The sequence below is a fragment of the Rhinatrema bivittatum genome, chromosome 6 (genome assembly GCF_901001135.1).
Source record: "Rhinatrema bivittatum chromosome 6, aRhiBiv1.1, whole genome shotgun sequence".
NCBI classification, from domain to species: domain Eukaryota; kingdom Metazoa; phylum Chordata; class Amphibia; order Gymnophiona; family Rhinatrematidae; genus Rhinatrema; species Rhinatrema bivittatum.
Window position 1 is genome coordinate 266,772,447 of NC_042620.1, and position 27,713 is coordinate 266,800,159.

General features: G+C 45.5%; 1 protein-coding gene across 1 annotated transcript in view; it reads right to left on the reverse strand.

Moving 5' to 3' along the window:
• Positions 1 to 4,430: 4,430 nt before the first annotated feature.
• LOC115093286 (1-phosphatidylinositol phosphodiesterase-like) overlaps positions 4,431 to 27,713 on the reverse strand; it is a 32,686-nt gene continuing 9,403 nt past the window's right edge. Inside the window, exon 2 of the mRNA XM_029604945.1 lies at positions 4,431 to 6,421. Within this exon, the coding sequence (XP_029460805.1) occupies positions 5,568 to 6,395 (828 nt within the window). The 5' untranslated portion in view covers positions 6,396 to 6,421 and the 3' untranslated portion in view covers positions 4,431 to 5,567. The remainder of the gene's footprint in view (positions 6,422 to 27,713) is intronic.

A 27,713-nucleotide genomic window follows, 5' to 3' on the forward strand; every position in this document is an offset into this window, starting at 1 on the left:
GTGGAGGTGTAGACGAAGTTGAGCCTAGGACGAGGCCTCCTCCTGGTCCTTGGCACGGGAATTTTCCGAATGCGCAGGGCAGGTGGCTATCCAGTGGCCCGCTGCACCACAATAAAAACAGAGGTCCTTCCTTATTCGCTGATGATGTTCGCGGGGAGAACAGCTTCCCGTCCCACATCCATGGTTCGTCGGGTAGCGACCGGGGGGTTTCTGACCTACCCTTGGGTGAGGGGCGAATGTCGCGGACGTCTGGACGGAGTTTGCGGCTTTAGATGTTGTCTGGGCCTCTTGGCGGCGCTCCTGGTGGCATCGATCTATGCAAACTGGCCAAATCGATCAAGGCATTTAAGGAGCTCGGTATTTTCACGTCCTGCGAGCTCGTCTTTAATTCGGGGGCTCAGTCCCTGATAGAAAATGGTGTGGAGGCAGTCCGAGTCCCAGCCGAGCTCCAAGGAGAGGGCCTGAAAGTCAATGGCGTATTCTGCCAATGTCCTGGAGCCTTGACATAACTGCAGTAGTCTCGGCCCTGCGGAAACTTCTTGAGCCGGATCCCCGAAGTTTATTCGGAACAACTCCCAAAACTCTCTGAGGTTCCTTAGAACGGGATCGTCCCGTTCCCATAGGGGAGAAGCCCATTATAGGGCTTACCCTTCCAGAAGAGCCAGGATAAAGGTCATATTGGTGGCGTCATCTGGGAAGAGAGCAGCCTGCAGGCGGAAGTGCATATTGCACTGGTTCATAAAACCACTGCAGGCCCGAGGTTCCCCGGAGAACCGAGGCGGTGCTGGTATGCGAACTACCGGCCCCGACCCCCAGAAAGCCATTGGTGGAGAAGGCAGCATAGGGTTCATAGGAGCCAACACGTCAAAAACACTGGTTCAGGCTCTGCACTGAGGAAACCATGGCGTCCAGGATTTTCTGCTGATCCAAGCAGGCGCTGGGCCATTCCCGGAATGGCCTGGTGGGCGGATGCTGCTTCTGCCGGGTCCATGGACTTGGCAATCTGTTATGCTCAGGCTTGTGGACCCTTGGCCGACAAGAGGATGGTATACCTTTCAGAGGGTCCATAGGCTCTCTTGTCGGGTGGCGAGGCAGAACAGGAGGGCAGGACGAGCTGACCCTTGGCACTGGAGACTGAGGCAAACACGGAGGCGATGAAGAGACGAGATGAGGCGCTGTGTCTTCACCACTGGTGGTCTGCGGTCCCCCGGGAGGAGCCCATAGGGACCCGACCGCTGGGACTTAGGTGGACCTAGGGAGGTCAGGGTAACGGTGCAAAGGCCAACTGGAGCTTCGCCCTGGGAAGCCCGCGGTCCCCCCAGGAGGAGCCCGTAGGGACCCGGACCGCTGGAACTTAGGTGGGCCCTTGGAGACAGAGTCTTGAAGGAGTCCTAGGTTGAGTGCCAGAGGGTCGTCACTCACCAGTCCGAAGTCGTGTACCAGAGAATCACTGCTTGCCAATCCGAAGTCAGGAACCAGAGAATCACCGAAGCCAATCCAAAGTCAGGAACCAGAGAATCACCATAAGCCAATCCGAAGTCAGGAACCAGGAACACCAAGACAGAGCAGGAAACGGGATCCAAAGCTTGAAGACTCACTGAAGCAAGCAGACTAGACAGCGCTAGGGGACATTGCCAAGTCGAGGAATGAGCAGAGGAAGTCTCCCTTTATACTTCCTCTGCTCCAGCTCATAGGGAACAGCTGAGCCTGGTTAAAGGATCATGTCCCTTTAAGGCTAATGAGGAGGCGCGGCCTCGAGCCTAAAGATGGCGGCGGCCATCTTTGATTTTGTTCCGCGGAGGGAGAGACGCTGCTGGACGCCTCGAGGAGGGAGCAGGACTGGCTCCCCCTGCAGCGGGCAGCTCGGGAGGCCATGCGGGGGCGATGGCCAGGATCGGAGGCCCTCCCCCTGGGCTCCCGCAGTGCAGGAACACCACGGCTAAGGTAGGGTGGCCGCAGTCGTGGTGTGCCACGACCGCGGAAACACAACACAGAGTCCCATTAATTCTGGCATCATTAAAAAGCTTATTAGTAACAGAAGGTGGAACAGAATTTTTATAAAGGAATGTATTGGTCAACGAACACACTGAATAACTACACCAACACTTTTCCACATATGCACATCATTCAAAGACGCCGCTCCCAAAAAACCTATATGTACTTATATATGACCATCATTACTAGGCCTCATCGTTTAAGCTCGCGCTATTTGGACTCAGCCTTTATTTATAATCATAGGTCATTTTTAGTTGAACAGTCCCCAATGAACTCCAATTTTTTGAGTAAATATTTATGCAATTAAAATCAATGTAAGTGCTTTTAATATTTTCAAGCTCTACTGTTCATGTAAATCTCACGTTTCTTAACGAAAAAGCTGGTAACTCTGAGCCAATATTTTGTGCAATTAAAAATCAAATATAGTACTTAGCTTTTAATATTCCAAGCTGCACTATTCGTGATGGTCTTGCGTTTCTTAACAAAAAAACTGGTAACCCGACACGGGGCCGTGTTTCGGACTGCCTGATCCATTGTGCCAGTCCTTTTTCAAGGGTAAATCATTATGATTTTAACAGAAGTTTTTTAAAAAGATGGCAACCCAGCATTTCTCTTCCCTTCACATTGTTGATTAAACATTAAAAAACGACATGACCCTTTCTGATGACGTTTTAGGGGGTGTGTTTTTGGGTGGGGGTGAGGGGTGGACTTCCATTGATGTCATACCCATGACATCACAGGGGTGTGACTTGGGGCTGGGGTGTGGGCGGGGGACATCTGTGACATCATGGGGGGGCAGTTTGGGGGTGGGGTGTGGGAGGGGCTCCCCATTCACTTCTATTGGGGGAGGAGCATCGATGGGGTCTGGGGCGGGGCCAGGGGCAGGGCCTTGGGTGGAAGGGGTGTGGCCTGTGGGATGGTCGAGAGTGGGATGTGGCTGGAGGGGTGTGGCTATGCCCCCATTCACGTCTATGGGGAGTGGGTGGGGTGTGGGCGGGGCTTAGACCAGAGGTTAATGATGATTGGCTGCTGTCATCCTTATCTCACCTGTCAATCAGTTTGATTGGTCGTGTACCCATTATACTACTTTGCCTATTGCCTGAGGGTTTCCTCTCCTTTTGAATTAATCGCTTATAACACCTGGCAGCCAATTAGAGTGACAATGCTGAGGTATTGACTGATCTCTTTCTTGGTCATGCTCTCTGGAAAACTAGGTGCAAGAGAAGATGCCCAAAGTAGTTCCTCTCAGTGGCCATCTTAATTCTATTTTCTTTAGAAACCAGTTAGATGTTATCATGATTTTAAAGAAAAAGGGTGGCTTCTGTACAGGGACTAATCCAGCTATTGCTGGATCCATCACAAAGAACAATACTTCAGTTTCACTAAACTTTGGTTGGCCTGGGATAACCAGCTGTTCAGTCTGTGGGTAAAGCCACTTGCCTTGGAACTGGAGTGTAGGCAGAAGGGGACTGCATCTCTCCCATAATGCACTGCATGTTGAGAACCCAGTGCTAAATCATTTGTAGATGACCTGATTCTGGGTCAGAGTTTTGTATGTAGCAGAACAGCTATCTTGGTGTAATCTATTGAAAGTCATTCTTTGAGCCAAACTTTTGTCTTTCAACAAAACCAGTTGAAAGACAAGAAGACAAGAAAAGGATGATGGCTAGGTCCTAGCCGACAAAGAAGCATTCTGCCAGGAGAGTGCTTCAATTTCTAGGTTTCTGTTGCTATGGCTCAAAAGAACCAGATAGTAAGAGAACCAAGGTGGAACAGCTGCTGGAGACTGTGATCCTTTGTAAGGAGGACGAGAGGGCTTAATGGTCAACCAATGGAAATAAAAGAACCAGATGGCTAGAGAACCAGAGGGGAGTGGTTGTTGGGGAGTGTGATCCTTTGAAAGGAGAATGTATGGGCTTAATAGCCACCAGAAATAAAAGAACCAGATGGCCAGAGAAACAGAGTGGCATGGCTGCTGGATACTGTGATCAAGAAGTATGGGAGGCTTGAATATTTTGTAAAGAGGATGTGTGTGTGTGTGTGGGGGGGCTTTATAGTCTGTTTTAGGTTGTTATGTTTCTTTTAGTGTGTAATGTTTGGTAACCATTGTGAATGTTATTATGTAAATCGCATGGGGCCTAGGCATTAGTGATTAATACATTTTAATAAATACAAATATACAAAAGAACCGGATGTCTGGAGAACCAGAATAGCCTGGCTGCTGGCTGCTGGAAAGTGTGATCAAGAAGGATGGGAGGCTTAATAGTCAGTAAGAATAAGCAGCCTGCACTAGGATTTAATTGCCCAATCACACTGGGTTTAATGCTCGTCCATCTGCACTGGGGCTTAAGCCTCACACATTCTGAATTGGTACTGAAAGAAGAAGGAAAACATGGGGGAACATAAGTAAGATTTTATTGGTTAATGGATGCAATCTCAAGGGAACAAAAGAGCTAGGGTCTTTTTGAAATAACAACACATCCCTAGGATGAGGTTGAAAGAAGCAGACTTAAGCATAACATAATGATATATTTCTTCACAAAAAAGGTGGTAGATACATGAAAAACACCCTAGTGCAGACTGCAAAGGCAAACATGACATATCAATTCAAGAAATCACAGAAGATCCTTAATAGTGGGGAAAGAAGAGTAAAGCTGGAGATCAGAGGGCTGATTCACTAAGCTGCATGCTAAGACATTGTAAGTGTGGATGTGCTCAATTCTTTTAGTGTGTATGCTAAAATCCCATTTAGCATCTGATTACCTAAGTTAATGATATACATGCACAAGCTAAAGGCCCAAACTAAAGAGCACATGGGCCATTGGTGTATGCCCGCTGTTCATGTCTGAATTCCCTGCACTAATCATCCTTAAGCGCAAGGGTTGGTTAGTGGAGGGGAGCCATCCCAGCCTGACAGGTCCTTCCTCAGGCCTGGGCCCCAGGAGAGAAAGGCTGCTGCTGCAAAAGAAAGGCTACCATAGCTGCTGCCGACTCTGGCCCAGGGGAAAAGAAGTGAGGAAACTGGAAAGAGGCAGAAGAAGGGAATAGGCAGAAAAACTGGAAAGAAGGAGGGTTGAGAAGGTGGATGGTGTGGGGGTAAAGAAAAGTGGAAAAGAGAGGAAAGAGAACAAAGGCCAAAAGTGAACAAGGACAAACTAAGCCAAAACATAACACGGAATTTTAAAATGCAGAAAATGAGCATAAAAATGGTCCAAACCACGAATAAAAGTAAGAAAGCAAAACAGAATATTGGGAGAAAAACTTCACCAGCACATATTTTTACTAGCAAGGGCTTGTATGTGGCTCTTTCCTAGGGACTACCCCAAGTATTTTACTTCTGCTTTATGTAGCACAAATTTTGTAAGACTTGGTTAGTTTTGCTTCCCACAGGGATTTCAATACAGATTTTACCCTATTTAGGTGACTTTGCTCTAGATGACTGAATCAATTAAATATGCTGCACATATTCTTGATATATTCTTAGGACTCTGGTAGAAATATTTCTTTCTGAAATTATATGCTACAAATCATTCATGCAAATAGCTGTTATGTTCAGTTTTAAAATTTGCTTTCTAGTTGCTGTGTATAATCAACTGGACCATCTCAGCACCTGGAAAATCCATAGCTATAATTCCCCATCTGGTCTTTTGATTTTTTCTACTCTCCAGTAAAGAGTACAGATGTCGGTTTATTTGGTTAGCCACTGTATAGGGATAAGCTCCCATACTGGCACCTGAGGAAAAGGTCACAAACATTTTTTCATATGCAAGATTCTGAGCTTCAATTAAATTACCTACAGTATTGGCCCATTTCCAACCTATATCAAATACTGTTGGTACTGAGCAATCTTCGGCTACTGATAAGTTTTTATAGGGGATTCCCATTACAGGACCCTCATAATCCTGCAGTATGACGATCTTTCCTCTTACTTGACCAAGGCTAGGGATGGCAGAAGAAGTCCAGAACCAAGACATCCCAACGTGCTCGATATAATGGGCCACTATGGCATTGAATGTTTGTTTGGTACCGGCACTTTGACATTCTTCTTTGATACGCATAAGGACAGTTTCCTTGGGATGCTGTTGCAAGAAACGAACAGTGCTTCTCAAAGCAATATGGAAAAACTCTTGTTGATACTTGTTACCGTAATAAATACGCAGTGTGTCGTAATAATGCCTCAAATGCATATCAGCAAACCGTATGCCAGCTTCATATTGTGTGAGGAGAGACCAGCTCTGGCACTGAAAGGCGTTTCCACCATAAAAACACAAGGAACAATTGGTGCCAGGAATGGAGAGCTCAATGAGAGACTTCGTGTCTGGGATAGAAGACATCCAATCTGGGTTTATAACTGTAGGATTTTCTGTTGTATCATAATCTTTTCTTTGGGTATTTCCCATAATGCTTCGAAGATGAGTATCACTGCCTGTAAAATACATTAAACCACAATCAGACTCCTTCCTCTTTATCCCCACCTCATGCTCAGTTCATTGTTTCTGTGCCATTTACATTGCCATCCTAGAGCTCTGTATCTCACTTCCCCATGTAAAACAGAAACAATCACATAGAAACATCAATTGTAATTAAACATCACGTTTATCTGTTATTAACACAGGTACCCGAGACCAGTCGTCCAGGCAAGCACTCGCACCTCACTCCCCACCCCTTTTATACAAAATACACAATACAACAGTATGGAATAACAAATAAGGCCGCAATTTATTGAAACCTAACCCGAGCCTTAAATTAACATAATTCCAAAACAACACCCCCCACCTCCGCTGCTCGCCATTCTTCACTTACCACCGCGGCCCAATGGTAAGCAGCTTGTAGCTCACCCCCCCTCACCTACCCCGCCACGTCGGCAGCGAGGGTAGCTTGCGGCCTGAGCATCGGCCCCCCCCCCCCCTTGCTCTTTAGGCCTTCTCGTGCAGCAGCCCCAAAACTGCACGAGCATTCCGCCCCCTCCACCGTGTCCTTCACAATTGTAATATAATACAAACCAAATATGGCTCGGGTTTCCGCCTACTGCGACATTGCAACCACAAATAGAAAGTTAACCAACAACAACCATGTTGAGGGAGGGAGGGAGGGAAGCAAACGCAGCCACTCGCTTCGCCGCCGGATTCCCAACTGCCCGATAGCTGCTCGTCCTACTCTCAACTTTACCCCGCTGACCAATAGCAACACAGCCAATTCAAATGGCTGCGCTGCCATTGGTCCGTTCTACCTCCTGCCCCCTCCCCCTCTTCCTCCTCCCTTCTGCCGCCTATCCTCCTGCTCGACCCCGTGTTATTTTCGGCGCCCCGGGACTCGCCCGGTTCGCCTCCAGATAATCACACTGAGATTGATTCAATCATTTTGAGGCTGGAAAGAAGACTGAAGTAAATAACTATTCAAATTACCCACCAAATAATAATTATTCAAAGCTGAATCAGGTGCTGCTTGAAAAGCTGAAGAGGTGCAAACTGGATGCAAATTATCATGAAGGAGGCCTGCAAGGACATTCTTAAAAGGAAACTTCCTGCTAACTTTGGCCCTGATTTGCAACACCAAAACACCCGCCAGGAAGAGCAGTTAGTGAGTCCATGAAAGATACACCTGGTCTTTTCCCTCCTGGTCTACCTTGAACTCTTGCCCCAGCAGCAGCACCCAAGAATCCAGAAAGGAAGAGGAGATGCTACAAGACATCAGAGGTATGGCCCTGATTTAGAATTCTAGAGAACAAGCAATATGCAGAATGTTTTCATCAGCGGTGTGTGGTCAGAGCCTTCAAGGGATTCAGTGAATCCCCAGCCCATAAATGTTGCTGAGGGGTGCCAAGTGCCACCCCAATTTAATGCATCGGTTCAGGCATGAATAAACCAAATTCCTGACCGATATGATCAGTAGGATCACACATACCCTGGCCTACACCATCCCCCCCCCCCCCCCCCCCCCCCCCATGGCCAGCAGGAGTCGCATATATCCAAACATCATCTCCTGCTGCTGTGGGGCCAATTTCGCAGCTCTTACCATGAGGTCAGCCCTGAGGCAGCAGGAGGTCACGTTAGGAAAATAATATAAGAACATAAGATATGCCACATTGGGTCAGATCAAGGGTACATCAAGCCCAGCATCCTGTTTCCAACAGTGGCCAATCCAAGTCATAAGTAGCTGGCAAGTGCCCAAACATTAAATTGGTCCCAAGCTATTAATCCTTATTGATTAATAGCAGTTTATGAACTTCTGCTCTAGTATGAACTTATTCAAACCTTTTTTAAACTCAGCTACACTAACTGCCATAACCACATCCTCTGGCAATGTGTTGAGTGAAAAATAATTTTCTCTGATTTTTTTTAAGTGAGCTACTTGCTAACTTCATGGCATGCCCCCTAATCCTTGTATTATCCAAAAGATTAAATAACTGATTCACATTTGCCCGGCGAAGGCAAGTCTTCAGGGTCCGGGGTTGGAGGTAAGAGCAGCAGTCCATGGTACAGGCCTGTGGACCACCAATCACAATACCCTTTTTGTGCAAATGTGAGTGTAGCCTATCTCCCTAACTGCTCCATATCTAGAAGAAGGGGAGACCTGCTTAGGAATCCAAGCTTCCAAGCATGGGTTGTGGATCCTCTTCTGAAGCAGGTCATGAAGTTCCAGCACATCTTGTATGGGAAGGAGTCATGGCAAACAGGTTCCTACTGAAGATAATAGATTTTGCAGAAAATCTGCTATTGATCGAATACAGTCTTCAACAAAAACAGGGTGTGCAAGACCTCAGTCACAAGTGGTAAGGCCTCCAAAAAAAGGTCAAACAGAAGCAAGCAAGATTGAGGGCTGAAGGACCTGTCACTCAGATTAAATTCACCCAAGTTGAATGACTGTTCCTGAGCACCTTTTCAGAGGCAGCAGTGAGAGGGGTTATACAGTTGAAGACCTCACATTCTCAAGACCAACAAGGTGAACATCACTTATAAGTAATGCATATAAGGTGATTGCATGTCATTAGTATAATAATCTGTCTAACCAAACATTAATATACCTATGAACCTTTTTAGAGATCTTTAATAGGGATGTGAATCGCTGCCAGTATTCAAAATGGCGCCGATCACCTTTGCCCTCACTAAGTCACAGGGGCCGACCGTCGGTACCTGTGACATAGTGAGGGCAAAGGCGATCGGCGCCATTTTGAGTATTGGCATCGGACGGCCGAAGTGCAGGAGGTCGCTCCCGGACCCCCGCTGGACTTTTGGCAAGTCTTGTGGGGGTCAGGAAGCCCCCACAAGCTGTCCAAAAGTCCCTGGGGGTCCAAGGGGGGGTCCCAGAGCGACCTCCTGCACTCCGGCCGTCTGATGCCAATACTCAAAATGGCGCCGATAGCCTTTGCCCATACTATGTCACAGGGGCTACCGGTGCCATTGGTCAGCCCTTGTCACATGGTAGGAGCACAAGATGGCGCCGATGGCCATGTGACAGGGGCTGACCAATGGCACCGGTAGCCCCTGTGACAAAGGCTATCGATGCCATGATGAAACCGGCACCGAGGGTGTGAGTGTAGGGGATGATTCCCGGACCTCCCCCCCCCCCCCCCCCCGCTGGACCACCAGAGACATTTGGTAAGTCTTGGGGGGGGGTTCAGGAGGGTGGGGGGTTTGTTTAAATTTTTATTTAGGTGGCCGTATAATTCGGCGAATATTCGTGTATTCGTGGGGAATCGCGATATGTTTCGCTTCCCCACGAATACTACGAATAGTGCAATATACGTTGTGGATCGCCAATACGGCGAAAATGAATGCACACCCCTATTCATTACTCTGCCATCTCAGACTGTCGCTGTATCCCAGGAGGGGCTTGGACTTACCGCTGTGCCCCTGGAGGGCCTTGAGCCTGCCCTGCCGCCCCCCGAGGGGCTTGAGTCTGCCCTGCTGCCCCAGGAGGGGTTTGGATTTACTGCTTTGTCCCGAGAGAGGTTTGGATTTACCGCTTTGCCCTGGGAGAGGCTTGAGCCTGCCGTGCCACCCCGGGAGGGGCTTGGGCTTAACGCTGTGCCCTGGGAGGGGCTTGGGCCTGCCCTGCCACCCCCGGAGGGGCTTGGGCTTAATGCTGTGCCCTGGGAGAGGCTTGGGCCTGCCCTGCCACCCCCGGAGGGGCTTGGGCTTAACGCTGTGCCCTGGGAGGGGCTTGAGCCTGCCCTGCCGCCCCAGGAGGGGCTTGGACTTACCGCTTTGCCCCGGGAGAGGCTTGGACTTACCGCTTTGCCCCGGGAGGGGCTTGAGTCTGGCCTGCCACCCCAGGAGGGGTTTGGACTTACCGCTTTGCCCCAGGAGGGGTTTGGACTTACTGCTGTGCCCCAGGAGGGGCTTGAGACTGTTTTTCTGCCCCAGGAGAAGTTTAACACTGCCCTCCCACCCCAAGAGGGGTTTGAACCTGCTGTGCTGCCTTGGGAGGGGTTTGAGCCTGCACAGCTGCCACAGGAAGGGTCTGGACTGGTTGCACTGTCCCCGGAAGGGCCTGAGCCTGCCATACTGCCCCAGGAGGGGTCTAAGACTGTCTTTTTGCCCCAGGGGGGTTTTCGCCCTATCCACCCACCCCTGAACGGACTTAGCATTGTTCTGCCATCCCAGGAAGGGACTATATTTGTCACACCATCTCAGAAGGACTTTGGATTTGCCATTACGCAGTGTTCCCTGCAGGGTTGGGACCCAGGAGGAGGAGGCCTTGAAGGGGGGGTAGTGTTACGACCATGGCTGCTATTCAGCTGCCTCACCACCAGAGGTCCCCCACGAGCATGCTCTCCTGGCTGGCCCAGTCCTCCCTCTCTGTCTACTCCATATCCCAGACTTCCCTTTATAACCCTACCTAGCAGATGCTTTGGCATCGAGCTCGTATGGGCTCCCTGCTCTAGCCTCTTCCGTCTTCTGTGTGTGGCCTATGGGCCTTCTGTCCACTGTGTGTGGCCTACGGGCCTACTGTCTGTGGCCTTCAGGCCTTCTGCCTTCCCTTGCTGTGGTGTGTGGCCTTCGGGCCTTCTGCCTTCCCTTGCTGTGTGTGTGTGTGGCCTACGGGCCTTCAGCCTGCTGTGTGTAGTCTTAGGGCCTTTAGCCTTGCATTACTGTGTGGGTGTGGCATTCGGGCTGTCTGCCTTCTCTTGCTGTGTGTGTATGGCCTTCAGGCCTTCTGCCTCGCATTACTGTGTGTGTGTGGCCTTCGGGCCGTCTGGCTTCCCTTGCTGTGTGTGTATGGCCTTCGGGCCTTCTGCCCTGCCTTGCTGTGTGTGTGTGGCCTTCGGGCCTTTGCCTTGTTCTGCTGCCTTCGGGCTATGTGTTTCATGTTCACTGTTAGTGCTGTCCTGGTTTGTCTGTTCAGTTCTTGTCAGTCTTGTTTCCCCAGTTCAGTCACTTATACCTCCAGCCATTATCACTCTTACCTGCATGCTTCCTGAATTCATCCTTACCAGCACCCAGTTCCAGTTTTCTGTACACCTTTACCTGCATTCACTCTCACACATACATCCATGCAGTTCCAGTATTCAAGTTCACCCTTACCTACATGCATCTGGTATCAGATATCTCCAGCCAGTTTTAGGCTTTATCTGCCTATTCCACCTTCCCACTTGCCCATAGGGTCCACCCATTCCTGCCTGCACCAGCCAGCATCTAGACTCTTCTGCAGCCCTGCCTCTCTCCACCCTGAGACACCCCTGTTAGTGGTGTTCACGACTTCTGACCTGAGCCCATTCGTAACAATTAGCTAGATACTTCACTTAGATGCAGCTCCAGCACTGCTATCTACATTGATGGCAGGGGTGGAAGGGAAATAGAACCAAAAAGTTACTTAAAAGGGACAAGAGTAACAGATAAGTAAGAAAAAAAATAAGGGTGAAAGCTTACTGGGGAGACTGGTTGGACTGTTTGGTCTTCTTCTGCCTTCATTTCTATGTTTCTATATTTATATATATATATGTAGCAATTATTATTACTGGGGAAGCCACTACTTCTATAGATATTATGCAACTATATTATCTTCTAAACTAGCAGACCTTTTCAATGAAGTTCTACTGGGGAAGCCACTACTACCTACGTTTATGAAACTGGCAAATATTGTAGTAGTTAAACCTAAAGAAGGCAAAAACTCAACCAAATGTGCATCTTGTAAGCCAATCTCATTACTTAATAATGAGATGAAAATGTTAGCAAATTTTCTAGCTAATCATCTCAAGAACTTTATGCCCTTCTTAATACACCCTGATCAAACAAACTTTATTACTAATAGGCAGGCAGGGGCTAATATTAGGACAATCATTAAGCTGATTCATGATGTAAAAGTAAACCTTAGCTGCAGAGAAGGCCTTTCACTGGGTAGAGTGGGAGTATTTTTTTAATATATTGACTCAATTTGGCTTTGAGAATCATTTTTTGATGTGAATAAAATGCTTATTTTCTCACCATGAGGCATAAATTCATGTTAATGGCTACTTTTCAAAACCTTTTTTTTTTTAGAGAAAGGTATTCATCAAGTTGTCCACTTTCACTGCCCTCACCTTGGAACCCTTGGCAGCTATAATCAGAGGTATCAAAGATATTAGAGGGATTTTTTTTTCAAAAGAGACTCTTCCAGTGAATATTGATCTAGTGAAAGGATATTGACACACTACACCAAAAATTACTCCTTACACTGAAAATTAAAGCACCAGAGGAAAAGCTTTCTAGTCAACTACTCCAGAATTCTGAAATGCCAAAGAGGATTCAAGTAAGCCATGTGGGTGGCTCCTCCCATGAACAAGAATCACCCTGAGTGGGTTTCCGTTATAGGGGTGGCCAGGAAGATCACATGGCTAGATCCTGTAGGAATCCAGAATATCTGCAGTTGGTGATGAATATGTTAACTCGTCCTACTCAACCACAGGGAAATTTCTGATGAGCCCAGTAAAGGAATGACTGGGGCTCCATAATATAATGAGCTCCAACATATACTCCATGACCTCTGTTCCAGCAGTCTCTACTATGCCAAAGTGATTGGGTCTGCAACTACAGCGACTATGAAAGTAGAAGGCCAACCCATAAAAGCCTTATTGGACTGTGGATCACAGAGTACTATCATTTCAATTACTAGTATGAGGCTCACCTAAGGCATCTACCTATATACCCTGTGGAGGGGTTGGCCAACTGGAGACTGAGTGACAAGAGATGTGCATTTATTTAAAATGAAGGTACAAAATGTGATGAATAAGGCTAATTTGTTTCATTCAGGTGGGGGACGGGGGCCCTGAACCGAATCAGGACCCTCCAGAATGAAACAAACCTTATTTGTTCATTTTGTTTTAAACTAATGCATTGGGCCTAGGTCTAGGCCCAAAGCCTGGGCCTCATCTAGAGTATAGCCTTTGTCTGAACCCACAGATTATGGATATCATCAGCAGTGGATTGAGCTGCAGGGGATGTCACTGAGAGTTTCAGTGGAAGTGGCAATGTTGGGGAACATCCATATCCCACCAAAAGATGACACAGTAGTGGATCTTTCAGCTTGATGAAGGGACTCCTCACGTCTTCCACTAGACATCTGAGAATGAATTTCTGCCCCTGAGTCCACCGGGGCAGGAGTCTGAACTGTGACCGGTCCGTGAGTCAAAGAGACTGGAAGAGAAAGCAGAGGAGAGGGCGCGGTATGGCCTATGAAAAGTCCTCCTGCAGGACTTAGGCCCGTCCATTTTCTGGACAAATGGAGCATGTAGAGATATTATGGCCGGGCTCCTTAAATATCCGGTGAAGATGACCTCACCTCAGGGGGACGCCCCTGAGGTTCTCGCCATTGCTGGTACTTGAGTTGGGGCCGCGCGCGCCCCCTTAGGCTGCTGGGAAACATGGCGGAGTGCAGCATCTAGCCGGTCTGGGTCACCGGAGGGGAATGGCACGATGACGCCACGGCAGCCAAACTTCCAACAGGCAAAGAGGGAGTCGCCAAAGAGGTAAGGTAGGCGTAGTGGAGACATCGGGCAGCGACGGTCGCAAAACTAATTTAGTTTGGCAATTGTTTAATTCTTAAGTGCAAAGTTGAGTTTAGATGACACTTATATTCTGTTTATCTTACATGACAGTGCTAGGGCTTTAAAACTAAAACTGTAATAAATCAAACCAAAACCAAACAAATTGTACCATATTACTCATGTTTTTACATATGCTGCTAATAAGTTAATTGACTACCTCACAAAAGTGTCTGTATCTGCTCCCTGAAACTAATGAATTTGTATCATATGGTTATTGACTAAATCTGATAATATCCTGTATGCTTATCCATACCAGATCTTCCTATAATCCTTGAGGCTGCCACCTGAGATAGTGTCAACAGTTACCTGCCACGTAGAACTTTGCCCCAGCTGTGGAAATAGCCTCTACTTGTTGGGGGCCTCTACCTCCAATTTGCCTAATGGATTGTTGGTAGAACAAGGAGTCTTACCACCTTCTGCTGTGAAGAACCAGCATCTGACAGTCTGCATCTAGAATAAATCCAATAAGGAGATCACCTTATCAGCTGGTTTTAAGGTAGCTTGGGTGTATAGTGTGGACTCTGTTGCTGTGGAATCTCCCCTGCATGGACCTTTTATAATCTATATTGACCCCACTTTATTCAATTTTAGAGATTCCCCAATCTCAATAGAGTGGAAGGACCAATTGATCCACCAGCTATCAGAGAGGTCCATGAATGGGATGTAGCATTGAGAAAGGGGTGGAACACCCTATTCCCCTCCATGACCCATGATCTTTCTATGAGATGTCACATTGCTTCATGTTTAAGGACATTGAAGATGTTAGGAAGCATTTACAAGAAGTACTCGAGACAGATATCATTCGAGAATCAAAAAGCCCCTATACCTGTCTGATAGCGGTTGCAAGGAAGAAAAATGGGGCCATCATGATTTAAATTGACTAGCAGACACTGAACAAATGTACCATTCCTGATCAGCACACATTGTCAAGGATATATGACATTCTAAACTGTTTGGCAGGGGGTAAGTGGTTCTTGATATTTCACCTACGAATTGGATACTACCAGATGTGATGAAAGAAAGTGATAAGCAGAAAACATCCTTTATATGCCCACTGCATTTGTACCAGTTTGAGCAGATGTCCCAGGGCATCATAGGATCCCCTAGTACTTGTCAGTGGTTCATGGAAAAATTGTTGGGGATATGAACCTCATGGAGGTGCTGGTGTATCTAGATGACTTCATCGTGTTTGGAAGAAGCCTGAAGGAGCAAAAATCTGGAATATGAAGTTCCTAGATTGTATTGATGCTCAATGACTCAAGCTCTCTCTGGATAAATGACAATTCTGTTTATCCCAAGTGAAGTATGTGGGGCTTATTGTCTGAGTCAAAGGTATTAGGGGTGTGCATCCGTTTTTCACGTATTTGTAATCCGCAACTTATTTTTTGCAATCTGAAAAATACGTGGGGAGGCGAAAAGCATCGCGACTCCCCACATATTCAACAGATATCCGTTGTATTTGGCCTCCTAAATAAACATTTAAACCCCCGACCCTCCTGACCCCCCCAAGACTTACCAAAACTCCCTGGTGGTCCAGCAGGGAGTCAGGAAGCCATCCCTGCACTCGTTTGCGGTTTCCTCACGTAGCCGATAGCCTGTGTCACAGGGGCTGCCGGTGCCATTGGTCAGCCCCTGTCACATGGTCACCGGCTCCATCTTGTGCTCCTACCACGTGACAGGTAGGTCATGTGGCAGGAGGTCGCTCCGGGACCCTCGTTGGACCCAACCGGAACTTTTGGCCAGCTTGGGGGGGCCTCCTGACCCCCACAAGACTTGCCAAAAGTCCAGCGGGGGTCCGGGAGCGACCTCCTTTCACGCCGTCCGTCCGATCCCAATACTCAAAATGGCGCCAATCGCCACCATTTTGAGACTCAAAATCGCCGTCCCGCCAATACTCAAAATGACGCCGATCGCCGTCATAGTGCTCTTGATATAGTTGAAAACTGTTTGATGTTGAAAAGAAGTATATGGCCTGTCAGTTGGAGTTTCTTGCACTAGAGTGGGCTGTCATAGACAAGTTCCCCAACTATTTCCACTGGGCAAAGTTCATAGTGTGCACAGACAACAATCCTCTGGCCTATGTGTTGACCCTGCTAAGTTTTATTTTATAGGTTTCATGTGATTGGCTGCCCTAGCTGTGATGATTTCAGTCTGAAGTACAGACTCCCGAATTTGATCCACTCTGACCAGGGTCGAGATTTTGAGAACTGGGTAATCAAGGAAATGTTCCAAGTTTATGGCAAAAAGAAGTCATGCATCACTCCTACTATCTACAAAGAGATACTTAGCCAGATTCAATAGAATGCTGCTAAATATGTCGGAGGCTCTGAGCCCTAATCAAAAGCAGCAGTGGAGCCAACATGTGAGCTGGTTGGTCCATGCATACAATTGTACAAGGAATGATGCTACTGGGTACTCTCCCTACTATCTTATGTTTGGAAGAGAGGCTCAGCTACCCGTTGATGTCTGTTTTGGGGTAATGCCTGGTGTACATAAACATTCTTAAAGATCAGCTTAACTCTGCATATCTTTTATGTTTGTTAAATGTAAAGTTAACGAGTTTATTTTAATATTTTTAAGTATAAGAATATTAGTAATATTGATATTGATATGTTACTATGTAATTTTATTCATACTTTTATTATTATTTTATTTATTTTTACTTTTACTTTATGAAAGTTTACTATTTATTATTTTTATGCTCAATGTTGTTATCTTCCAACTACCTAACTTGCCCTTATACAGATTACAATTAGAAACTGGAAAATGGCCTAAAAACAGTCATAGGAATCATTTGTTATCCATTGCATAGATGGTTTGTCTACTTCAGGATAAATGCAACAGGATACTCAGCCCCAGACCAAAGACCCAGCACAAGCAATGGACTGTTAATTCACCTATTGAACATGCTGCTAGTTTTGGATATGAGCCTGAAGACCATCATGCTAGTGTTGTCTCTGATTCTGAAGATTCCCATTCTGAATTGAGTAATCTGCTGCTCAACCACTTCCAATGGACTTGTATCCCACTGAGTGGCCAATGCAATTAAGTGCACCTAATATAGCGCATAGGTTTATCCATGGTTGGCTTGCATGTTTTGGACATGCTAGACTAGCATCTGATACAATAAGGAGATTAGCACGACCTAAACGCGCACCCAAACATGTAGCTGATAGTGCTCATCACATGTTAAATTCCATGTAAATGAGGCTAATAGCTATTACCCCGACTGCAAAAAATTGCTGGGCACCCAACACACACTCTTTTTAATGTGGCAAAATTAATTCCAGCCCTGGAGCTGGTATTAAATCAATCTGCAAGTCAAGGGCTCATTACAAATTAAAAAATACTGTCCTCTCTGGTTCCTCCTACTTAGTATCGTTGTGTTACTTAAATCTACTGCTTGCAGTGTCTAAGAATAAAAGTTTGATGTAAAAAAGAAAATTCTGGATGCACACTATACACTCCTCAGGCCGATTTTGCCCCTTGTAATTGGATGTGAATATTGGACGGAATCAAACTGAAGTGGGATATAATGGTGGATGCTCGTATTGAGCACCTGTTGCAATTATGGGCACCCGATGCATTTGAGCGCTAGGGACGCACAAATCTTCCCTACCACATCCTTTTTATGTGGAAGCTCATTTAAATATTACATCAGGTGCCCAGGATACATGACTATGCATGTGTTAGGATAATGGGTGATCAACACGAGTGCCCATTTTAATGTGCGTCATTGCATTGACCTGTCAATTAGTGAGATAGTTCAACACTGGCACTGCAGATGAGTCACCTTCTATACATGATTTGGCTTCAAGGTTTCCTGATGATTTCACTCTTACTCCTGTTCCACCTAGAGTTAGTAAATTGAGAACTTCTTGTGAGGTAAGAAAGGTAACAACTAGTAAAGTCCCTGCCCTGCTGGTAAGGCAGGTAATAACTAAACAGTCAGGCTAACACATTCCAGACCCGAGATGTCCCCTCTCTCCCTATAGCAGGCAGTTTGTGTAGAGTTAAAGTGTGAAGCAAACGTAAAGCTTTTATTAATGACGCGATTCAACAATTGAGATGCTTATCTTATATGCATGTGTAATCTGTCCTTTAATTTCATTTACCTTTTGCTGAATTCTTGTTTCATTACTGACTGTTAGATTTAAGTTGGTAAATTGTTTTGCCTAAAGCATTCTACATTTAAATTTATTATATCACAAGGTACAGGAAAGTTACAAGCAGTACTAAGTATTAGTTTTTTCTTCCCAAAAGTTCTCCCTTCCCCTTACGAGAGGCAATTAAGGGTTAACAACAGAAATAAGGAGTGAGAGCGAGGGCTAGTTAGGAATGCGAAACAGCGTTTCTCAAGAGAAAATAAACAGAGGAGAGAACTCCATTGAATGAATTAATCCTTTAAGTTTAGAAACAGATTCATGAAGAATTTAAATGATATTAAGAATAATAATAGCCTTAATTTAGCAAGAAAGTTTAATTTCGTTTACAGTGAATAAAAAATCTGTGTCTTGCCAGTACAGGAAGTGTGGAGTTGAAAAGGTTTATTTTTAAAAGAAGTTTTGTTTGTTTAAATAGAGCATCATTATTGGAAGTTGTTTAAAAGGTGTGCGTATGTGAATAAGACAGAGTTGTGTATGTGAATTATGGGAGAAAAGAAAGAGAATTGAGATTGTTTTGAAAGTACAGAGAGACATTGAAAAAGTTACGATTCCTATTCCTTGGCAAGCAATCACTGGTAGGGGTTGGTACATCTAAAGCAACCCCTCCAAGCCTTTTTCTTGCAAATCCAAATTGATTTTATTAAATTGTATAGTAGAATTTATTCTCCAAGGTTAAAAACTAAAACTAGTATTATTCCATAGAGAAACTTGCGTAGCGCCTCCTAGAGACATAACAATAGAAATAATAAAGAGTACAAATTTCACTTTAATCATTACCTTAATTTTTTGCTGTATGCCAGATTTTAATATTTTCCAGATTGACAGCCTTCCCACTATGAGAGATATGAAGATGACAATTTTCCAGTTTATTTTCTTTTTCATTTTTAAACAGAATTCTGATTTTTGTTTTACACTGGATTGATCCAAACATTTTCCAAAACATTTTTTTAACATTTTTCAAACATATTCCACACTTTTTTCCAAACACTTTTTGGTTTAATTTTTTTAGCTCAAAAATATGTGTTCTTTGTTTGTCTTCTGACTTTTGTCTTTGGTGTTATGTGTATGTCCTGAAATCTGAAGAATGCTGTGAGTGAAATATATGTTTTTATGTACATATCTGGACATTTAAGTTGTTTGTGGTTCTGACTATTCATTATTATCTAATAATAAAGTGGAAAACATAATATAGATTAGTAATAGTAGAGTTATAGCCATGATGAAATCTTCTCATTGATTAATTTGAATTTGTCTCTCTCATATTAGTTTTTTTTATCCATAAAACACACATATCTCACTTAATAAAGAATTAAGAGGCTATGCTTCGATGTCAAAGAAATGCACCATACTGAAAGAACTGAATACGCCATTGATTTTCAGAAATCATCCCATCAAGCCTTTTCCATGCCTTTGCCACAGAAATCATGCCTTTGCCACAGAGGACATCCTGCACCCATCATTATATGAACTGTTGCTACTTTTTGCCTGATTTTCTCTTTGTGTTTGTTTTGCTCTAGATGTGTTTCCCTTGCTTAGATGAGAATGCATTACCCCTTTGCTCAAAGATTGCAATCAGTATTATCCTTTATTAGATGCCCTTAGTTATGGTTACCTTTTGCTCAACCCGCAGTAGCTGCTGGAATTAGGAATGGCTACTAGAGGATTGCAATCAGTAGTGCATGTAGTGAAAGCTTTGCAACAAACTGTTGACTTACTATTGTTTCTATGTATAACCGACATGGCTTAGATTAAATGCTTGCAGCACAGGATGGCTTATGCACTATTTTAAACAGTTCAGAGTATTTTGAGGGAAGATTAACAGTGCCGATGGGACACTCTCTTTTCTTGGTTCTCTAGACCTTGATAGTTTTATTTTTTTTTATGTTTCTGTGTCTCATGCCTTTGCTCATGCCTGTAACTCCGACCAAGGATGCCTTTCATTATCTCTCAGAATACCGTTGTGCAAACCCAATATGCAGAGCCATGTGCTCCTAAATCCAGAATCCCCTATGCAAACCCGGTGGAAAAAATAGTATGCTAAGGCAAGGATGGGTAAGATCTGGTGAGCCCACCACTAGGATGGGCAGTGCTGGGCAACCTAAGACAGCCAGGATGAAGAATTAGTAGCCATTCGGGATGAAGAATTAGTAGCGCTAATTCTTCAAGAGGGGAATGAAGATAACTGGATTGAATAACTAAATAATGAAATTAGTGGAACAGTTTTGCACAAGAGAAGGAATATGTATTTGTTTTTAACAGGCTTTGCATGAGAGACAAGTAGTTTGTGTGGAGCCAGCTCAAGGCCTAGCATACCAAGATAACGGTACTTTTACATCATTATTTTAGGTAAAAGGTTTAGTCCAAATAAGGAAGTCATCCCAAAACAAAAAACAGTCACTGTTAGCAAAATCTGTATATAAGAATGTAATGTGTAACTTGAAAACTGAGAAGGCTTTGATGCGTCACTGTTAAGACGCTACGTCACTCCCAGGAAATGCTGTATCTTTCCTGAATTCTTCTTCTGGCTTTCCTTTGCTTACTATAATAAAGAGTATTATTGAGAAATATAAAAACTGTGAGTGTTCTCTATAACAAACTAGTCTGCACAGTGAAACCTCTGAGTGCCATAAGCCTCAGTTAGTAAATTGGGAACTTCTTGTGAGGTAAGAAAAGTAACAACTAGTAAAGTCCCTGCCCTGCTGGTAAGGCAGGTAATAACTAAACAGTCACCGAGACAGCCGCCCTCGGGACTATAAACACTAGCTTACCTATGCACATGCATGCCTCAAATCCAGATGAGCTACTAATATTCCCAGGGTTGCAACCACATGAATTGAACAAGTACCCGAGGTGGGGTGTGAGATAATTGAGGTCCACAGAAAGAGTGTAAATGTGGAAAGCAGTGATTATAGTGATGTTGTGACAGCCTTCTTTAAAGATACCACATGTCCCCTGATCTCAGATTTAAAAGCATCCCAGATTATGCTTTTTGTGAGGCCCTGAGCAAAAAGTATTCTTCTAAACATTTTTCTGTGGTGAAGGCTATATTTTTATCTTTCAAAACAGCAAAAAAAAAAAAATCCATCTTCTAAACAACTGTGGGTGGGAGAGCCAGTACCAGTAATGCTGGGGAAAAAGTTGATAAGGGGAGAAAAAGAATTTTAGACAGTTTTAGAAACTTTCCTATGAAACACTTGGGATACCCACAGATGTCCCTTTGCAAGTAGCTTCCTAGAGAATTGTTGCTACTATCAAAAGTACATTTGATTTGACATAATCTTCTTAATTACCTGTTAAATATATTTATTGTTTTGCCTGTAGATAGGAATGAATGTGTATTAGACAAGCATGTTCTAACCATGTGCCGTCCTTTTACAGAGACATGGGGGTAGGCCCACTTTAAGTGTGTGTGTGTGGGGGGGGGGGGGGTGTCCAGGTTCTGCAAAGTTGCCTTCCTGTCCCCTTGAGCTTAGACCATGCCAGGAACAGAAGCTGGATTGGCAGTCAGACAGAGCTCTTCAACTGGTATTTCAGACTGAGCCTCACGATTTTCAGCCTGCTCTCTGCCCCTCGCTGATAGGAAAAGTGGGACCAAGACATTGTTACACGTTACTGCTTATTTTGACAGCTGAGAGCTGCTTCTCTGCAGATCTGACCACTGAAGGGTTAACAAGTAAGTGAGATTATGCTGTGATGTGCCACTGAACAGAATTTAGGGAAACACCTGACCTTGGGAGCCGGACTAAAGAGCCCTGATGTACCAACCAGAAACAAAGGAAAAAACTGTGGGCTTGGTTTTTTGAATCTCCTGGGTTGTTTGGATCTGGAGAGTCGTGCTGAGTACTGGAAGAGAAGAGATGCGGCTTTCCCTACGTTGGAGACGCTGGGTATGCACTGCAGGGTGAATGCTGTTCCTAAAGATCTAGAGGCCAAAATTGGAGTTACCAGAAGCTACAGAAGCCTCCTACTGGGAGCTGAACTCTGGATTCTGCCACCATAGAAAAACAAATATTAGTGAACTATGGTTTTAGGAGGGCTGTACCTGTAGAGGGGAGTTTTTTTGTTCCCTATCCACTCCTGTGATTTGGAAGCTCATCTTGGAAAGGAATATAAGTTCACTAGCTTTACAGATGTTCACAAGCCCTGAATTATAAAGGCAGGTCTGTGCATTGCTTTAGCAATCTGTTTACAGGAGTGGGGGTCAAGTTGCCTTTCGTTCTGGAGAGAAGAAAGGCAAGTGCTGAAGGATTATGTGCAAAAGACAGAAGAAAGCCTACAATCTTTCTAATTACACTCTTCATGCTGGTGCCCACTGTCTACTTCACTTTTCAGCATGGACCCCCAACAGTTTTTGTTTTGTGCACAATTAGTAACTTCAGAATTATTACTTTACTGGTTAAATGTTTCAGTTATTTAAGCTAGGAATTGCTTTCTCATGAATAAAGAACTTGATGTAATTTAGAATTGCACTCTTTTATATATGCTCATTTATTTTATTTCCTTGTTTGGAATGTCAATGTATATATACACCAGAAAAAGCCTGGTAATGGAAGAAAAGCACTAATGTATTGAGTACATAGACAATGTTACAAAATTAAAAAATTACTTTATTAACACATTCCAAATCATTAAAATAAATGAGCATACATAAAACAGTACAATTCTAAATCACATTGCATTCTATATTCATGAGAAAGCAATTCCTAGCTATATATACATGCCAAAAGGTACCACCTTATTATTTAATTATTTACCAGTGAAAATTGCAAACTCTTGCTCTGAGTGATCATTGGGATTGGATCTCTTGTTGGGAGAGGGGATATTATTGCTCTGGAAAGCCATGTGGAGTGGCCAAGGCATGGTATCGGAGAGATTTTGGGATATTGTCTCACCTTCCTTCAGGTTAACCAAATTATTTTTTCTATGGTGACTTCCCTTCCCTTGGCACTGGATGAATTAAACTACCTTAGAGGGAGATTACTCAAGGAAATAAGGCAATGGGACAAACCCATATATGAAGAGAAGATGACTCTCCCAAAAAGGAGAAACAATTCCCAAAATACAAACAGCCAAAGCACTTGTTACGCATGCCGTTTGCAGCAGACCCGTGGCATGGCCCCCTCAACTTTCTACAGTGACTCCAGCTCCTGGTTCCTCCTCGCTGGCTGTGATGGGCTGTCAGGGCCTCCCCCGGTTCCTCCGGTTCAGCTGCAGTCCCTGGCATTCCTGGACCAGCCACCACATCCATTGCTTCTCGTCAGGCCTCTCCGTGTGGCCCTCAGAGAGATGCTGCTACTCGGCACCGCGCATCACTGATGTTTAAGTAGGGACTGCGATGGGAACCTATCTGCGGCCCCAGATGAAGACGTCAGCGGAGCTTCTGAATTTAAGCGCAGGCTCCGCTCCCTAACTTTGGTTTTGCAACAGGTCTCCTCGCTGATCTAGTACTCGTTGCCTTCTAGAGCTTTGTATCACTCCTGCATTCCTGTTCCTCATGGTTCCTGTCCTGCTCTATAGTTCAGATTGCCTACATGGACTTTGACTCTGCTTCGCCTGACCACGCCATTGACTCTCTCCAAGCCCGGGCCTCTGGTTCGCCGGACAACGCTATTGCCTATCTCCAGACCCAGACCTCTGCTTTGCCTGACTACTCTACTGCCTATCTCCAGACCCAGACCTCTGCTTCACCTGACTACACTATTGCCTATCTCCAGACCTTTGCTTCATTTGATTAGGCTTGATTATCTCCGTGATCAGACCTCAGCCTCGCTTGCCACTGCCTCCGGATTGCTGCCAGCCCTGACTCAAGCCTGTTCTTTGACACCTCTCCAGCTTACTTCCTGGACTTGGTCTATTCAAGCTTCGGCCTGCTCTTGCTCGGGTGCCCCCTGTCTGCCTTCATTCCTTTGGTGCCTGAGTCTCCAGGACACTACCTTGTCCAGAGTAAGACTGTACCATCTCTCACCTGCTGTCTCTGGGCTGAACTCGATCTTTTCATCGACTACACACAGAGGCCCACCTAAGTCCAGCCAGCCCCAGTACCCAAAGGCTCAACCCGTGGGGAACGAGGGCTGGTAATGGTGAAGCTCCAGCAGGCCTCTGTCCATCAGCCCACTCCGCCTGCCGATGGTGGGGACCCGTAGGTCCCTACCTACGGGTTGTGTCAACCCCATCTCGGCCCAAGGGTCCACCTCCGATGAAACAGCACTCAGTTAATAAAAAAAAATGGTAATAGTGCCATTGCTCCTCCCAGGTACCTAGTAGGTACCTGGGAGGAGCAATGGCAGGAATAGCTGATTGTAACCAGCTATTAATCAGGGGCATTACACAGCTCTTCCAGTGCCATGCAATGGTCTATTTAGTAATGAGAAAAAAATATTTCAGCAGAACAATAATGTTATTACTGAGTGAAGCATACTCCAGAGCCAGCAGACCAAGTAGTAGACTAACCAGGTCGTTAGTTAACTTGACCTTTGTAATTCTATACAGCCATGAAATTATTTCCTTCCAGTAGATTTTAATTACTGGGCATGTTCAACACATGTGATACATAGAGCCCACACAACCACATACTCTCCTATACTTATCTGATGGAATCACTTTCATTGTCTGGAGCCAACAGGAATAAAATACCAATGATAAAATAGCTTGTAACCACACTCTTTACTTATCACACAAATAGAAATACTGTGACTAAGCCTATTTATAATTTGGTCCCAATCTAAGTCATCTCAATCCCTGCCAAGGTCATCCTTCCATTTTGTTTTAAAATTCCCTACTGGGTCATCATCCTTCTCCAATAGAACACGATAAATTCATGAGTTGAAGCCTTTATTGCCTTCACTATCTAAAAGTAGTTTCCCAAAAGAAGTTGGCTGTTATGGTTGAGTGTGTTTTGGTGGATCCTTGGGTGCTGTGGGAGATGACCACGCCCACGGGGAGGAGCCCTGTGAGGAGCATGTTATGGTTAATGGTGTTTGGGTGGATCCTTGGACACTGTGGCAGCTGACCACACCCATGGGGGGGCAGTCCCGTTAGTGACCACAGTGTCAGGCTAGACTCTGGATGCACAAACACAGATTTTAATCTTTTATTAAACAGTTTGATTGACTACCAGAGGTGGCGGTAGTGAGTAATGGTGTAGAGCCCGGCTGGGCGCGTCTCACTCAGAATGCTGGAACGGCGGATCCTCTGCAAGGCAGTGCTGTAGTGGAAAGAGACTGAGAGTTATGAGCACACAATAAGAATAACATACAGAGTCCCAAGGTAGAAACAGGAGAAGCTCCGAGGCAGGGAGAGCAGGCCCTTGAGGAGCAAGTACCTGATCCCTTAGAGCAGAGAGATTCGGTATGGTTGTACTCACTTAGCAGTAACAGAGATTCCATGAGAGGTCTGGCACTGGAGCACAGAGCAGGCCCTCAAGGAGCGAGTACCTGGTTCCAGTGAAGCAGTACTGTGGAAAGAGATGGTTTCTGTACTCACTGATGGTAATTGTAAGTTAATTCTTCCAAGCAGAAGGGTAGAATTGCAGACAGTGACACAGGGAACATGGGCCTTCGAGGAGCGAGTACCGGTTTCCTGATAGCACCTGAAAAAAGCAAAGAGGCCCCCGAGGAGCGGGTAACCCGTTAGAGACCCCGAAGAGTAGTATGAGTTCCAGATAGCACTGGAGTGGCAGAGTAGCTTAGGAACAGAGAACGAATCCCATCCGTAAGAATTCCTGTTGCTAACTCAACGAGCTAGCAAATACTGTAGGCAGATATACCAGGAAGTCGTGATGTCAGAACAGGGATATGCCCCTGAGGTTCACGCCAAAGTAGAGTTAAAGATGAGGGTGGCATGTGCATGTGTGCCCTATAGGTATCTTGAAGGAGAATGGTGGGAGGCAGCACCAAAGCCACTCCGGGGACGCAGCAGCAATCCAAGGTGAGCGGGAGGAGCCAAAAGTAGAGAGAGGTAGGTGGGGTGAAGCCGTCGAAGACCAACAGACACAACAGAGCCACAGCACTGGGCTAGACTCGTAATGCACAAAACGCAGTTAGTTCTTTATTAAACAGCTTGAAGAGAGCCACCAGAGGTGACAGTAGTGAGGCAGTCTGGTAGTTGCAGTCTCAGGGACCTTGGCAGAGGGAGCCCTTCTCTCCTTGATGATGATAGGAGGTTCCGCAGCAGTTTTCCCAGCTAGGAGATACTGTGGAAGAGATAGACTGAGAATTAGAGTACTCACTAGGTGTTTGCTGTTGGTATGCGATTCCACCAGATATGTTGAAGAAGGTACAAGCATCGAGGCAGGGAGAGCAGGTCCTCGAGGAGTGAGTGCCTGTTCCCTGTAAGGCACCTGAAATAAAGCAGAGGGCCCCCAAGGAGTGGTTACCCAGGTTAGCAGTTACCCCGAAGGGCAGAAAGAGAGCTTCCAGCAGCAGCAGCACGGAAGCGGCAGAGTAGCGTAGACAAGAATGAATTCAAGTCCTTGCTAACTCAATGAGCTAGCAAACTACTGAAGGTAATATACCTGGATGGTGATGTCAGCATGAGGGAATGCCCTCAAGGTTTGCGCCAAGGGTGGCATAAAGACATGGAGTGTGCGCGCACCCTAGTAGGTACCTGGGAGGAGCAATGGCAGGAGGCTGCACTATAGCCGTTCTGGGGATGCTGGAGAGGTCGGCTTGTAGATGCTGTGGTAGCCATCTTTCCCAGGTAAGTGGGAGGAGCCGCGAATAAGGTGAGGCAAAGCTGTCTAGCACCAACGGACGCAACAGTACCCCCCTTCAAAGGGCGTCCATGCTGTTTCCTACCAGGTCTTGGTTTTTGAGGATGCAATTTATGGAAGTCCTGTAGCATCTCTTTATCCAGGATATTAGACATTGGTGTCCAAGAGTTTTCTTCAGAGCCATACCCTTCCCATGACAGGAGGTATTCCCATACTCTGCCTCGTGTTCTTACATCGAGAACTGCATCTATTTTGTATTCGATGTCTTCTTCTGCATCCAAAGATGTAACTTCAGGTATCTTGTTGGAGAACTCACTAAGGATCAAAGGTTTCAATAGTGAGACATGGAATGCATTGTGGTTCTTTAATGTAGATGGTAGCTTCAGACTGTAGGTGAGATTGCCCAGTCATCGGAGAATGGGAAATAGTCCAACAAAGCGAGGAGTGAAGCGAGCTGAAGGAAGTTTAAGTCTTAAGTACTTCGTGGAAAGCCAGACTTTATCACCAGGCTTGAATTCTGGAGCCTTGCAGTGATGAGCATCGTATCCTTTCTTTGCTTGAAGTCCTGCTTTAATAAGCAAATCTTTTGTCTGAGTCCAAAGTTGTTGGATATCTTTGGCAGTAGATTGAGCTGCCGGGGATGACACTGATAACGGAAGTGGCAGTGGTAGTAATGGTAGTCATCCTTAGACCACTTCGAATGGTGTTGATCCAGTGGATGTTGCTGGATGAGAATTAATGGCAAATTCTGCCCAGGGCAACAGTTCACTCCAATCATTCTGGCGAGTGTTCCCGTAGGCACGAATGAACTGCTTGA